At 35.4% G+C, this 14,026-nt stretch overlaps 1 protein-coding gene across 1 annotated transcript; it reads left to right on the top strand.

Annotated features, from left to right (window-relative positions):
• The first annotated feature begins 2,357 nt into the window (after nucleotides 1–2,357).
• LOC113037942 (uncharacterized) lies at nucleotides 2,358–13,779 on the top strand. Its single transcript, XM_026195257.1, has 4 exons — nucleotides 2,358–2,406; nucleotides 3,583–3,894; nucleotides 4,070–4,396; nucleotides 13,619–13,779. Exons 1-4 carry the CDS (start codon nucleotides 2,358–2,360, stop codon nucleotides 13,777–13,779), a joined length of 849 nt encoding a protein of 282 aa, XP_026051042.1.
• Nucleotides 13,780–14,026: the final 247 nt, after the last annotated feature.

Below are 14,026 nucleotides of genomic sequence, written 5' to 3'. Positions count from 1 at the left end.
ACCCAAATGTTCATGCAAGAAGGAATATACTTTTTTTATTCTCGCTGTTGCAGCTTGTTCTGACCGGGACACATCATCACAGTATGGTGAAGGGCATAACATTTCCGTCACAAGTTTAAAACATTCGGCCAATCACAATGCACTGGACAGCTGGCCAGTCTGAGAACACCTCGCTTTTCAGACTGATGAGCTTTGTATAAAACGATGCGTTTCAGAAAGAGGAGGCATGGAGGAGAAACAATAATGTACAGTATGTTGAAAATAATGTGTTTTTGAACCTTCAACTGCATAAATGCATTTAATTACACCAAATATTTGTATTGTTACTTGTTTCTAATTTAGTTTAAAAAGTTTCAATAAATATAATATGACGTATTAATATGTGTGTATAAACTGGTTTTATTTAAGCTTAAGTAGAATATTTTAACTCTTTCATTTTTGAAAATACATCTCTGTCATTTTGAGTGCCAGTATTTGCTGCTGTTGAGACTTAATGTTTCATAAACTGCTGGATGAAATGTCATGATATATATGGTTATATCCAATGCTGTGTGTAATTAGGTGTAATCGATTCCTTTGCTCTTTCTCCAGGATGAAGTGGAATGTTCTGATCTAGTCTTTGTTAAAACCACATCTACACCCGATCATGCAAAGACCCACTAGAACTCCCTGAATACGTCAATTCCAATGATAAACAAACTTGAAAACAGGATTTGTTCATTTTAAATTTCAGAATTCATATTCACAGACCTTTGCGTTTTAAGATTACACATGTACAAAACGCCACTTGATTGCTAACAACTGAAACATGAAAAATGATTATTGGCTTCATGGCTATATTTGAACAGCCTGGTGGCTAATATTCAATGATTGCAATAGCACAGCTGTACAAAAAAATTGCAAAGCACACAACATAATGAGAGACATATAAGAGTTCAAAAGTGGATAAATTGTTGGTGTATCTGTGACCAGAACAGCAAGTCTTTGTGGTGCATCGAGAGCCCCGGTCGTTATCCAGGGTGATGTCAGCATACCACACTGAAGTACGAACCACATCCAACAGAATTAACTGTTGATGCAAGAGGAAGCATGGGGGTGGATCAGTGATGGCTTGAGCTCCGATATAATGGCCTTCCCTAGGCCCAATATCAATCCTAATGACCTGTCCACTGTTCAGCAAGAGAGATGGCTTAAAATCCCTCTGGCCACTGTCCAGGACTTGTAGCTATCATTCCGAATATGAACTGATTATGTATTGGCTGCAAAAGGAGGCTCTACACCATCCTAATAAATTCTTGTAGTCTAAAATCTTTTTTTTTTTTTTTTCATTGTCCAACCCCTGTATGTACAATATATTGAATCTGCTATTGAGCATTTGTAAGTGACATATATGAAACAGCTATGTTTTGTGCAACATTTGATAATTGTTTGAAGCAAAAGTACTATGCTAAAAGTGTGTTAATGTCTTATAACATTATCAAGTTTTTTTTCATAATTATGTTCAAAAAGCACATGGATTCTATATTTAGAATCAGTATAAAAGGAATACAATGACTGTGCAAGAATTACTTCCGATTATTTTGTTTAGTGAGAATGAGTAACAGACAGACAAAATTAATTCACTAATAAAAGGAGTTGTATAGGGCTGGTTTATTGTGTAGGCATGTGCGTGACTAATATGAATAGATTTATGAATGCTAAGGAAGCATCTGTGTGTATTTCTGTGTGTGAAGGTGGATGTGGTTTTATGTGGAAATAACTCTGCGCAAATAAAATTTAGCAATGATAGTGGATTCACAAGAGCTACTGAATATGCTCTTCTGTTTTCTTGTGTATAGCCTCTTTTATGCTTTTTTACACATTAAATATGACTAAATATATAATTATAAAGTTTAACTAGCTACAGTATAACTACAGTTTATTGGCTGTTAATCTCTGTAATTTATCCAGTTGTTGTTTTTTACCTTCAAAATGAATATATATGTATATATTTGATGTATATATTTGTGACTGATTTGGCAGGCCGCAAATTATCAATCACAAACAGCACACAGATGCAGCTCTGATCTATAATGACACAAGTGGGGTTTTGGGGTTTTAAGTGGGGTGATGTTAAGTGTTCAAACAGAAAAAGGAAGGACAGGAAAAATGTCCTACAAAACAATATTGTCAGTGAGTAAACTACAAATGATGCTCAAACAAAAAAAAATCATACAGAGACACATCATGCAACGAAATCAAACAGGAAGTTAGACTTTCTGAGAGTAAGAGCTAACAGGAACCGAAATATTAAGACTGTGGACCGTGTCCACTGCCACATAAGATAGAAGCGGGTCACTAGTGAATGAAAACCAGTCATGAGGGTCCACTTATATCTTTTCATCTTTATGATTCATTTCAGTACAGGTGAGTTCAGATTTTTTTCAGAAAAATGTTAACAAAAAAACATCTCAAATTTTTATTTAAATGAAGCATTGAATTGAAATTGTAGTTCGTATGTTTTTTTCTGAGACAGAACTGTTTATTCACGCCCTTGGAGCTTTGATTTAATTTTTCAATTTCAAAACATTTCATCAAAAACTCTCTTTGAATTTCTGAGGGAAATGACAATGACATTAGAAATCTCATGAAATCAGGAAGATAGCGTTCTCTTTGTAAAGTCGACCATACAGACAATAAAAATGTTGCATTCTATTAAACATAAAAATTATTTTGTGGTGAAGTAAATACTATAGAAAAACAAATGTAAATTCTACATTATATAATTTAGTTCAGGCAAGAATTTTAAAAAGGAGTAAATTCTATATTTGTTCTCAATTTAAGCCTGTAAAAATTAAAGTTTGAACTTATAAGTATATTTTACTTTGAATTGTTTATCTTTACAAAGATTCTTTAAGTAGCCTAAATATCAAAGTTATGATCCTGTTGTTCCCATCACACACTGGGGCATGAATAATTAAGAAGGTTACATTTTTTCACTGTTTTATAGACAATTTTGTTGTTAGGTTTAGTTTTGTGACATCAGGATTTCTTTTTCTTCTCAAAATGGTCTGTTCATACTCAAAAGAATATCCACTGTTTGTTACCGTCATTGTGTATCGTGTAAAAAGTATTGAGGTGTCTGTGTTTATTTGGGTAATAATTGTTTTGGTTGAACATATTATCGTAAAAATGCTCATAAGTTGTCTACTTGCTTACTACTCATATGTTTGTATGAATCACATGCATTAATATCATGATTTGTTTTAGCGCTTTATAGTTTGAGTAAAGTTTGCCCACATTGACTGTGTGAAATTTAATTGAGTATTGCAAAATAAACAAAAGAAATAAGCAGAAATTACACTTCGAACTCTAATTGGCCACGTTACATTTACTTATTTCCTTTGCTAAGTTTACATTACTTAGTTAAGTAGATTTTATACTTTTAAATTTCCATAATTAACTTTAACTTAAAAAATGTGTGCAAAAACACGCAAAAGAAAAATTAAGTACATCTTACATGGTTTTTTTTTTCAGTGTACGTTTATTACACGTTTCTGTAAAGCTCATTTGAATGCTCTGAATAAACTCTTCTGTTTTCAGGCTGTATTGTTTCAGATGTGGGGCAGACAATAAAAATAACAGGATACACGGGTGGTTCAGTTGTGCTGCCCTGCTCCTGTGCTGACCCTCAGTCTACAGTCACAACATTCACCTGGGAGTTTCAGCGGGAAAATCACTGGATTCAAGTATTTCAAGATGAGAAATACAACGGCAGACGTGTGCTGTTTAATGAACATTCTCCAACAAATCTGTCTCTCCTCATTTCTGACCTCAGAATGAATGACCAGGGCTACTATAAATGTCTGACTAAACCAAATAGTATTATTACATATGTTGATTTAAATGTTAAAGGTAAGTGTGAATTTGGAGCATGTGACAGATTTTTTAATTTCACACCCATTGACAACTGAGTTTCTTTTTCGCTTACTATAATCCAGGACTTTTCTGGCTGCAACTATATTAAAAGTTACATGGAATCATTATAGGAAATGTCAAATTAAATAATGTTTTACAAATATGTTTTCAGGGTGTGATTTGGTTGAGCATGGAAAGGTATTTGAAGTGACTGGATACTCAGGAGAGTCTGTGGTTCTGCCCTGTTTCTGCACTGAACTATTGGCTAAACCTGAACTGATGCAATGGAATTATGAAATTGAAAATAATTATAAAGTAATCTACCCAAATGAACAGAGTGAGAATTACAAGAACAGAGTCAAACTGTTAAATCCAAACACTCCAGGAGATCTTTCTCTACACATATCAGCACTGAGGACAGAGGACCGAGGGGAATATCACTGTTTAGTCTCGCCTCAGCAAGCAGTCAGCTTCAGACTTACTGTACTACAACCTGAAGGTAGGTTTCTTCTATTTCTGCTGTCAGATAAACATTTAAAATATATATTTAGTTTCAGAAAGAATCTAAATATTTAGAAGAATGATGTCAACTTGCAGACTTATAGTGTTTTGTATTATTATTGGCTTCTGAACAGAAAAACCTCATGTCAACACAATCACTCTAACGACAAATCAAGCTTCACACCAAACACAAGACTCCACAACTTCACACTTTAAACCGACTCAACAACATATAACTCACAGTAAGTCACATACTTTTTATTATACAACAATTCAGTGTGTTCTCTCATTGTCAAGTGTTTGTATTTAATAAAAAAATGCATTCATGGAGCTTTTATGAGCTAATATTGAGAGATTGATGCATATTTGTACCGTATTTGAGAAAAAAATAAGCATTTATCAAGCCATTTCTGTTTCTCCACAGTTGTCTTCATTGTCAGAATGTTTTTCTCAGTTCTTCTACTGGCATTACTGGCATTTATATTATGGAGATGCAGAGGTAAATGAAAACACTTTCTCCAGGACGACGTGATGTATTCTGCTGTATTTCATGTTAAAACAGCATCCACAGCAGCTCACAGAGTACGCTTCTGTCAACATTAAGTGCTAAAAGAACTGAGTACCCTTATGAAAAAGTAGTATACTTCAAGTTTATTTGACTAAGTATACTTATACTTACAAAAATTCGAAATTTTTGTTTCTAGATTCTGTTTCTAGAATCAGTGTTTTCATTATTATATGGTAGAGCGCACTAGTACATATCCTCTGCACAGAATTTCCAAAAAAACAAGTGACGAAGAAAAAAGAAACTAGCACAGATACTAGCACATAGAACATGATCATCTGACATGAAACAGCATCAAAACTGTAACGTTATATGGAATAAAATGTCGACTGATGAAGAGGTAATAATTGCAGTCAAGCTTTGGGGTGTTGATTGACTCCATCTACCTATGATAATCATTCTGAATCCAATACATATTCTTTTTTCAGCTTTTTATTCAAAATGTTATTTAGTTTTTATTAAACACATTAAAGTGCATGAAGCTAGAATAAAATATTTTTGTTTACAAGAAGATTTCTTTGGGGTTTTTTTTTTGAATGTTTTTTATGTTCAGATATTCATCAGGGTATATACAGCAATCCTTAAGTTAAATTTACTACTTTTTAATACCTTTTTCACTACCTTCAGAATATTTTTTAAAACCATCACGACACTGAATTGCAAGTGTTAATCAGCGACCTTTCTATTATTTACACAGATTTTGACATATATAACATACAAAAAATAATAGATTTAGAGACTGATGTTGACAGCATATTGCACATTTATTTCACTTAGTAAATAAAAATAAAACAAATACCATAAAATGCGCAATGGAGAAAATGGATAGACCGAACAATAAGCCTGCCTGTTAGTGTTGTCACGGTACCAATATTTCAGTATTCGGTACCGATACCAGTGAAAATCCACGGTTCTCGGTACCAATTTCGGTACCAAAGCAAAACACAAAAATTTGCTAATAAAAAAAAAAAAAACTTTTTAGCACTAAAAATAAAACCAATGCCATTCTTTATACTTATTTAGAATTGTGTTTAAAGTTTTTCTACAAGTTATATAATTATGAAAAACAGTAAACAAGTTTCACCCAAATTTAATTTGTCTTTTAATTTATCAAATTTAAACACATTTTATGTTTGGTAAATAAAGGGGATTTGCTATTAAAATTAAAACATGGGAGAAATATTGAGATTTTTTTTTTTTTTTTAAATAAAGTTTTTTATTTTTTTGCAACAGTGGTAGCAGTATCACATACGTTTTACTAAATAATAGTAATATTTCTAGCACAATGCCCTTATGTAAAAATTTTCTTTTAGGCCTAATGAATGCATATTTGTCATTTTGAAATTTCTATTTGCCCATTAGCTCCGCCCACTACCGGAGAAACCGGTATGTCTTCTGCTTTTTCGATAATGAATATGAATAATTCTAAATTAACTCGATTATTTTGACAGGAGAAGACAACAGATGCTGAAATTAATGCAAGCGACATGCGCTTCAGTCTATGTAGTAAATAAACCTGCACGTCTCTGCCATTCATTAATTCACACAGAGACGCGCAGAACACGGATTCATATTTCAAACAACTTTTGCGGCTTAACATTTTACAGATACTGGTCCATATGGAGATTTGATTTGATTAATTTATGCTTTCACAAATTCCATGACTGTCCATATTAAAATGTAAGTTTCATTTACATGACTGGATTTTGAGATTCCGTACTCGTTTTCTGCTTCGCGAAAATCATAGCGCTGTATGCGTCAAGAACCGGGTTTGAACGGGACCTCGGTACTACCGGTCGTTAACCCAGCTATTAGAAAACTTGCATTTGTCCATGAAGACGACGATGGTTGTCCAATCGTTGAAGATATGCCTTGAAGCAAGTCTAAAATAAAACGTAAGCCAGCCACTTCTGTTGAGCGCGCAGTGTTCTGAGATGATGCCGAACGACCACTGAATATGACGTCAGCATCAAACATACAGTGAGACGGAGACGGAAGATCTTTGATTATGTGCCCAGATATGCTAAAGCCCATATAAACGAACTAACACGAACGCAGATAGAATTTCAATCAGAATAAGACACCTGATAGTCTGGAAAAAATAATGCCTAATTTGGAAAAAAATAATACCTCTGAGACCACATTTAACACTTTTAATGGCCTTAAATTTGACAATTTTGATTTATCACTTTTTAATACTTTTTAAAACCCCGCGGACACCCTGTTCATATAACAAAATATATGCACTTTAAAACCTAAATAGGGACATAGTAGTATACTTAAAGTATGATGTAAAGTTCACTTAAGAAAACTTATGAGTATAATTGCAGTATAAAACTACTAAACTAGTAGTTTACTGAGACTATACTTCAAAGTGTACTTTTAAAAGTGTACAAATACTTTTATATACTAGAAAGTGGGCCAATTTAGTCCAGGAGTATTGAAACAGCACACTTACAAGTTTACTACTAGATCACTGATATGTGTTGTATACTTGTTACATAAAGTATAATTAAAATAACTTAAATGTAATTTTAAGTATATTTCTAAGGAGTACATAAAGCCCATTTCTAAGAAGTACATAAAAAGTAAACTAAAAGCATACTTTCCTATTTTTTTGTTTAAAATAATTATACTAATAGCGCACTTGAATAAACTTCTTTTTCGTAATGGTACTGTAGAGGGATTGACACCATTGTACACTTTTGAGGTTTCTGTAATCTTAATTTGAAAAGAAAACCTATTAATTGTTAGGAGGACTTTTTAAGTGACTTTAAAGGATATCAAGAATGATTAAAGGACTAAACAACTGAGGAAGCTGTGTTGTCTGTTTCTATTTTTAGACATGTGAGCACTGACATGTTTATGTACTTTCAAGTTATCACACAAAGTGACAAACCGTAGTGTGTTGGGTTTGGTGGTTCACATATTTTAGCTTTAAAATCAATGATTGTTAATCAAATGATTATTGAGTTTATAATGAACAAATAATCATTTGATGTTTTTTTTCCCTTTTTTTGTGCTCATAATTTTTAAAGGGGTGGTTGACAGTTTTTTACTAGGCTTGATTGTGTTTATGGGGTGCAGTCTAACGTATTAATGCTTCGTTTTTAAAAAACACATAATTTTTCACATAATTTACCTTTATTCTACACCGCTCTGTCCCTTATCCTGTAAACCCACTGAAAGATTTCCTGTTTTTATGAAGCCCCTCCTTCAGAAATACACAACGGGCTCACATTGGTCAGCTGGCTCGGTGTGTTGTGATTGGCTAAAGCACCAGTGCACATTCAGAAATGTCACGCCCCTCACCACAGTGCATGTGCTCCAGTTGTATTGTAAACAATGGCACTGTCAATATGTCAAAATAATTGGAACGATCATTGTTGGAGCTGAGCTGATGATCTGAATGAAAGAGAGAGAGACAGAGAGTGTGTATGTGAGAGAAAGACAGAGACAGACAGAGAGAGAGAGAGAGAGAGATTTTGATTTTTCAAAAACCATTTATTACATAAAATGGAACAGGCTACAATACATCACCTATTTCCAAAAGGATAAAAAAAAAAAAAAAAAAAAACACCCTAACAAAAATGAAAAATACAACTCTTCTTCAACAATCTCACAAAGAACCCCATTTATGCACCAAATTGACTCAAACAATAAAAGATCATGCATTAATTTATAATAATGGAAGTCAATCAAAATCCTGGATTTCACAAGTCTTAAAAAAAAAACAGCTAGTAAATCACTGAAAACATTGGTCTCCATTTTTTATTTTCTAGTGACGTAAATTGCCATTTTTGCCTGACCAAGCAAAAAGTTCAACAACTGAGACTTTTGACGACAACTTTTTAAAAACTTAAAACCACAAATAAAAATTTTCATTGTAAAAAACACATTAAAACAATTGAAAAGCATTCCCAATATATCAAATAAAGGTTTTAGCCTTTCACAGTGCATGAATGCATGGAAAACAGTTTCTTTTTGTAAACAAAAAGGACAACCTTCATTACAATCAGACTTAAACAAGGATACAAAGGCATTGACTGCAACTGCACCATGCAACAGTCTCCACGGTAAATCACCCGTTTTTTTTTTTATCAATGGTGACTTGTATAAGACTCTCCACTCTGGTTTTTCGTTAACATCAAGTTTAAGAACCTCTCTCCAGGCTGTATCACACCTGTTATTTAAAAAGTTCTTATTAAACACTTTAACACAGTTCTTATACAATTCTTTCCCAGATGCAACCTCTGAGTCCAAAATCTTTAAATTCTCACAATTGAGTAACATGCCATTACATTCTCCCATAACTGGATATACACATAATTTAGGAAAAGGATCATTACGGCATGATTTGAGTCCTAAACACTCAGCAACTGTGTACACATCTTTAAAATCCAGTCCTGCTATTTGATGTAGGCGACCTATTGTTGTCACTTTAGTGTTCAATAAAGTCCTTTCTGGTACAGCAAAAGATGCTTCATGTGTTAGGTCCAAACGTGAACCAAAAACTAAAGGTTCTTGGAGTAACCAAAACAGGGAGGGAGCACTGTTGTCCTTGTTAGTCTTAAATAAAGACCAGACTTTGAACAAGTTGCGATAAAAAACCGGAAGGTCACAAAGTCTTAGCCTATGAGAGTCCAGCCAAAACAAAGCTTTGTCCAAGCCAAGGCCTTCAATGCTTTGAAGGATTGCACAGGCAGCACCCATCCAACTTGAACCTTTAGAGCACATCAAAAGTCTTTGTACATACTGTAGGCGAAATGCAGCAGTTCTGCTCTGCAAGTGTACTAGACCAAGTCCACCTTCTTCTTTCGTCAGGTACAACACACTTTTCAGCACCCAATGCAATTTGTCCCAAAAGAAGTCAATTAAAATTGACTGGATTTTTGTTAAAATACCAACTGGGGGATCTATACAAGCTAAACGGTGCCAAAGTGCAGATGCAACTAGATTATTAATAATCAAAACACGTCCTTTATAGGACATTTTGGGAAGTAAAAACTTCCACTTATCCAGTCGTCCTTTTACTTTTTCAACAGTGCCTTCAAAATTCATTTTCACAACATTCTCACTCCCTAAAAAAACTCCAAGATATTTGAAACCATCTCTGGTCCACTTTAAGTCTTCAGGAAGCTTTGGTTCACCTGTTAGCCACTTTCCAACCAGTATAGCTTCACTTTTTTTCCAGTTCACTTTGGCGGATGAAAGAAAATAAAAATCATTTAAGATCTTTAACAACACATTTACATCATTTGATCCACTAATTATAACAATCACATCGTCAGCATAAGCTGATAATTTACATTTTTTGGTACAATTTGGTATACACAGTCCACACACAACAGTTCTTAATTTATTTAACAGAGGTTCTATGGCCAAAGTGTATAACATTCCTGACAGTGCACAGCCTTGTCTCATACCTCTATACACTCCAAAAGGAGAGCACAAGTCACCATTAATCTTTAAAACACTCTCAATGCCACAGTATAAGACTTTAACCATTGAAATAAAACTTGAGCTAAAACCAAAAGCTTCTAAAACACACACATCCATAAGTACATGTGCTCGACTCTATCGAAAGCTTTTTCTTGGTCAATTGATATCAGCCCAAAATCTAAATTAAAAATTCTTCCACAGTCTAAAATATCTCTAATAAAGGAGACATTGTCAAACATTTTCCTGCCTGGCACACAATAAGATTGATCTGGATGTATAATATATTCAAGAACTTTACCTACTCTAACCGCCAAGGTTTGGAAAGTATTTTGTAATCATTACATAATAAACTTATTGGTCTCCAGTTTGATATTTCATTTAAATCTCCTTTTTTGAGGAGTAAGGTTATAATCGCTCTATGGCAACTCCGTGGCAATTGTCCCTATTTTCAACTCTCATTAAAAACGGTTAACAATTCTGGGCCAACCTCTGACCAAAAGGTTTTGTAAAATTAAATTGTGATACCATCTATACCAGGTGTTTTACCACTTTCCATTTTGCTAAGGGCATCTTTCAGTTCACTTAAACTCAGTGTTTTACTTCCTTATCAACATCTTCCGTTATTTGTGGTAAGTTCTGAAAAAACCCAGAAATATTGTCTTTTACTTCTGAGATTTCATTCTTATAGAAATCCTTATAAAATTTTACAGCTCTTGTTCTAATATCACAAGCATCAGTTAGTAAAACTCCGGTCTCGGACCGCAAGGCATGAATCAATTTTTTCTGACCGTTCTTTTTTTCCAAATTGAAAAAAAACTTTGAAGGTGCATCCATTAATTCGGCACTTTGAAATCTAGATCTAATTAAAGCACCTTGTGTTGCAATATTTTTTTCTTTTCTTTAACTTGCTCCATAAAATTAACATCTTTTGTTGAATCTACTTGTTCTTGTAACTTCATTAAATCTTCTTCTAACAAACTCACTGACCCTTTAATATCTCTTGTAGCGTTGAGAGTGTAATGTTGACACAATTGTTTAATCTGTAACTTCACAAAATCCCACCACTGCTGTAATGTCGAAAAAGAGGATTTTATAGCTTTAGCATTTATCCAGAAAACTTTAAAAGCTTCTCTATAAATAGAGTCACATAGCAGGCTTGAGTTGAGTTAACCTCTTTCTTGATTGCTTGTGTGGTTCAACATGATTCCTATCCAAAGCATTTTCAGTACAATTGAAGTCTCCTCCCAACAATAAAAAATCATCAGTATTACAATCATTTAAAACATTGTCTAATGTATTCAGAAAAATCATTCTTTCCAATGCCACAGTTGGGGTATATACACATACAAAAACAAAAGAAACATTTTTAAATGAAGCTTTAACTTTCAACAGCCTTCCTTTAGTTACTTCTTCAACATTATAAAAGTGTGGAATAAAATGTTTTGAAAATAACACAGCAACTCCCCCACTTAGAGAGGTATAATGGCTTAAAATCACCAATCCATTAAATTCTTTAACCCAATCTATGCCATTTAAAACGTCACTGTGAGTCTCTTGCAAAAACAACACATCAATCTTTTTTACTTTTCATTAATTCAAAGATTTGAGCTCTCTTCTTGATGTCTCTTGCACCATTGACATTTAAGGATGCAAAATGTATTTCCCCCATCAAAAAAGAAAGAAGAGAGCAAAAGAGGCAAAAGAGCCAATAAGAATTTTCCAAACTGCCCATTCTAGCTATTTTCACTTGACTCACTTAACTGGGTGTTTAACTTTGTCACAATTTTTTTCAGCCGATAAACCTCTTGATCAGTGAAGCAGCTTTCACTTCTAAAAAGCTTAACTTTTTCAGTAAACTGCATTATATCAGGAAAATATTCATCTATTTTCACCTTCCTCAGATTTTTTGTCACTTTTAAGAAAGTCCTTATGTCATCAACAGTGTACGTTTGGCTGGAGAAGCCACTTTGAGGCAGACTAGCACTAAAACTACACTCTGAGATATCACTTTTAACTGTCAGTGTCAGTCTGACTCACACTGACGTTATCCGCTTTTTTTGCATGTTTATCAGTATGACAAGTCATCAGTTTTCTTTTTTGGGGAGTTAAAAAAAAAAAAAACACCCTTCATCCCCTAACACGGGGACATCGATTAATGGATTTAACAGTTCAATTGCCATATCCTTATTTTCGCCATTACTGCTTTCCGACTGGTCAGATTCACATTCAATTTCTTTTTCAACAGAGGAGTTTTTGATTGCTTCAGCTCCGTCTGTAATTAATCCGTTTTTAACAACATTGCTACTCTCTAAACTCTCAGGACTGTTATATGCATTTTCTAAAACAGCAACTGGTGCTTTGCTCGGACCCGTCATTTCAGCGTCACGTTCCCTAACGACATTCTGCACTTCAGTCACATTATCAGAAACTGATACGTTCGGTTCATTTACTTTTTTTGGACAGGCACGGATGAGATGTCCATTATCTCCGCACGCATAACACCTCATTGTGTTTGTTGAGGCATATATGACATAATTAAAATCCTCATGACGAAAGTTGAGAGTCAAATCGAGTTCATCAGTATTATCTTTCAAAACCATATACACGAATCGCCTGAAAGACACAACACGTTTCAAAATCGAAGACTTGCTTCCGATTGGAATCATCTTTATTGGAGATATCAGTTCCCTCTCGAGGCGGTAACTCAACATTACGTCAGCTAAGACGTATATGGGAACTCTTCCCTTCTCCACTTTCACTGAAATCTTATTGGCTAACGCCAGCTGGGGACAGCTGGCCAATTGACGCGAAGCATGCAAATACTGGCGGGTAAGCGTGCAGTATAAAATGCATGGGCGCGAAAATTACCCCAGAATCTCTTTCTTCACGCTAGAAGTCTTATCTAAGTCATCGTGGAAGTTGCAATAGAGGACTACTCCCCCTGTTTTTCCTCTCCGCATCCGATGGCTGCTAATGCTAGATTCGGACCTTCGACAGTTCTGTGTGACCTGCTTGGGATTCTCACACGGACAACACTTGCGCCCACTGTACCGAGCTGCCAGTGCGCGCCCTCAGAGCCAGAGTGGCTCGGAGGACGGCGGGAATGAGGCCCACTGCCGCCAGCGAGCCGCTGGTGGGCCCTCCCCCGCCCGAAGACGAGTTTGACGTCGGCGTGGTGGACTATAGCTTCCGCGAACTTCGTCCTCTTTGGAGCTGGCGAGGAAAACGACTCCATGACGCTTCGACGTCGAAAAAGGTTTGGGCCTCTCAGTGGGACCGCCCCGACCAAGAGGGCCCTGAGACCTCCAGGAGAAGCTCGTCAGGGTCTTCGGAAAGGTCGTCTCGTAGCTGAGTCTCGCTTGCAACGCACATGACGAGCCTGTGATGGGTAACTAGACTCGTGGCTCCTCCAGTCGAGCTGCTACCAGATGGCATTTAGGCATGCAAGAGCTCGTGGTGAAATCGTGGGCTGCACCCCAATCGGCGCGCACCCACTCTGCTACGAAGGCCATATCACGCACGTGGACGGGACGGAAACCCTCCCCCCCCCCCGTCTAGGAGACTGTTACCACACACCTGTGCTCGTCTCCCTCTGCTTTTGGTCCGGACCACAGTCTAGAA

This window comes from Carassius auratus, chromosome 20 (assembly GCF_003368295.1).
Source record: "Carassius auratus strain Wakin chromosome 20, ASM336829v1, whole genome shotgun sequence".
NCBI lineage: Eukaryota > Metazoa > Chordata > Actinopteri > Cypriniformes > Cyprinidae > Carassius > Carassius auratus.
The sequence above is the reverse complement of the archived record's forward strand: the minus strand, read 5'-3'. Positions and strand labels throughout refer to the sequence as shown.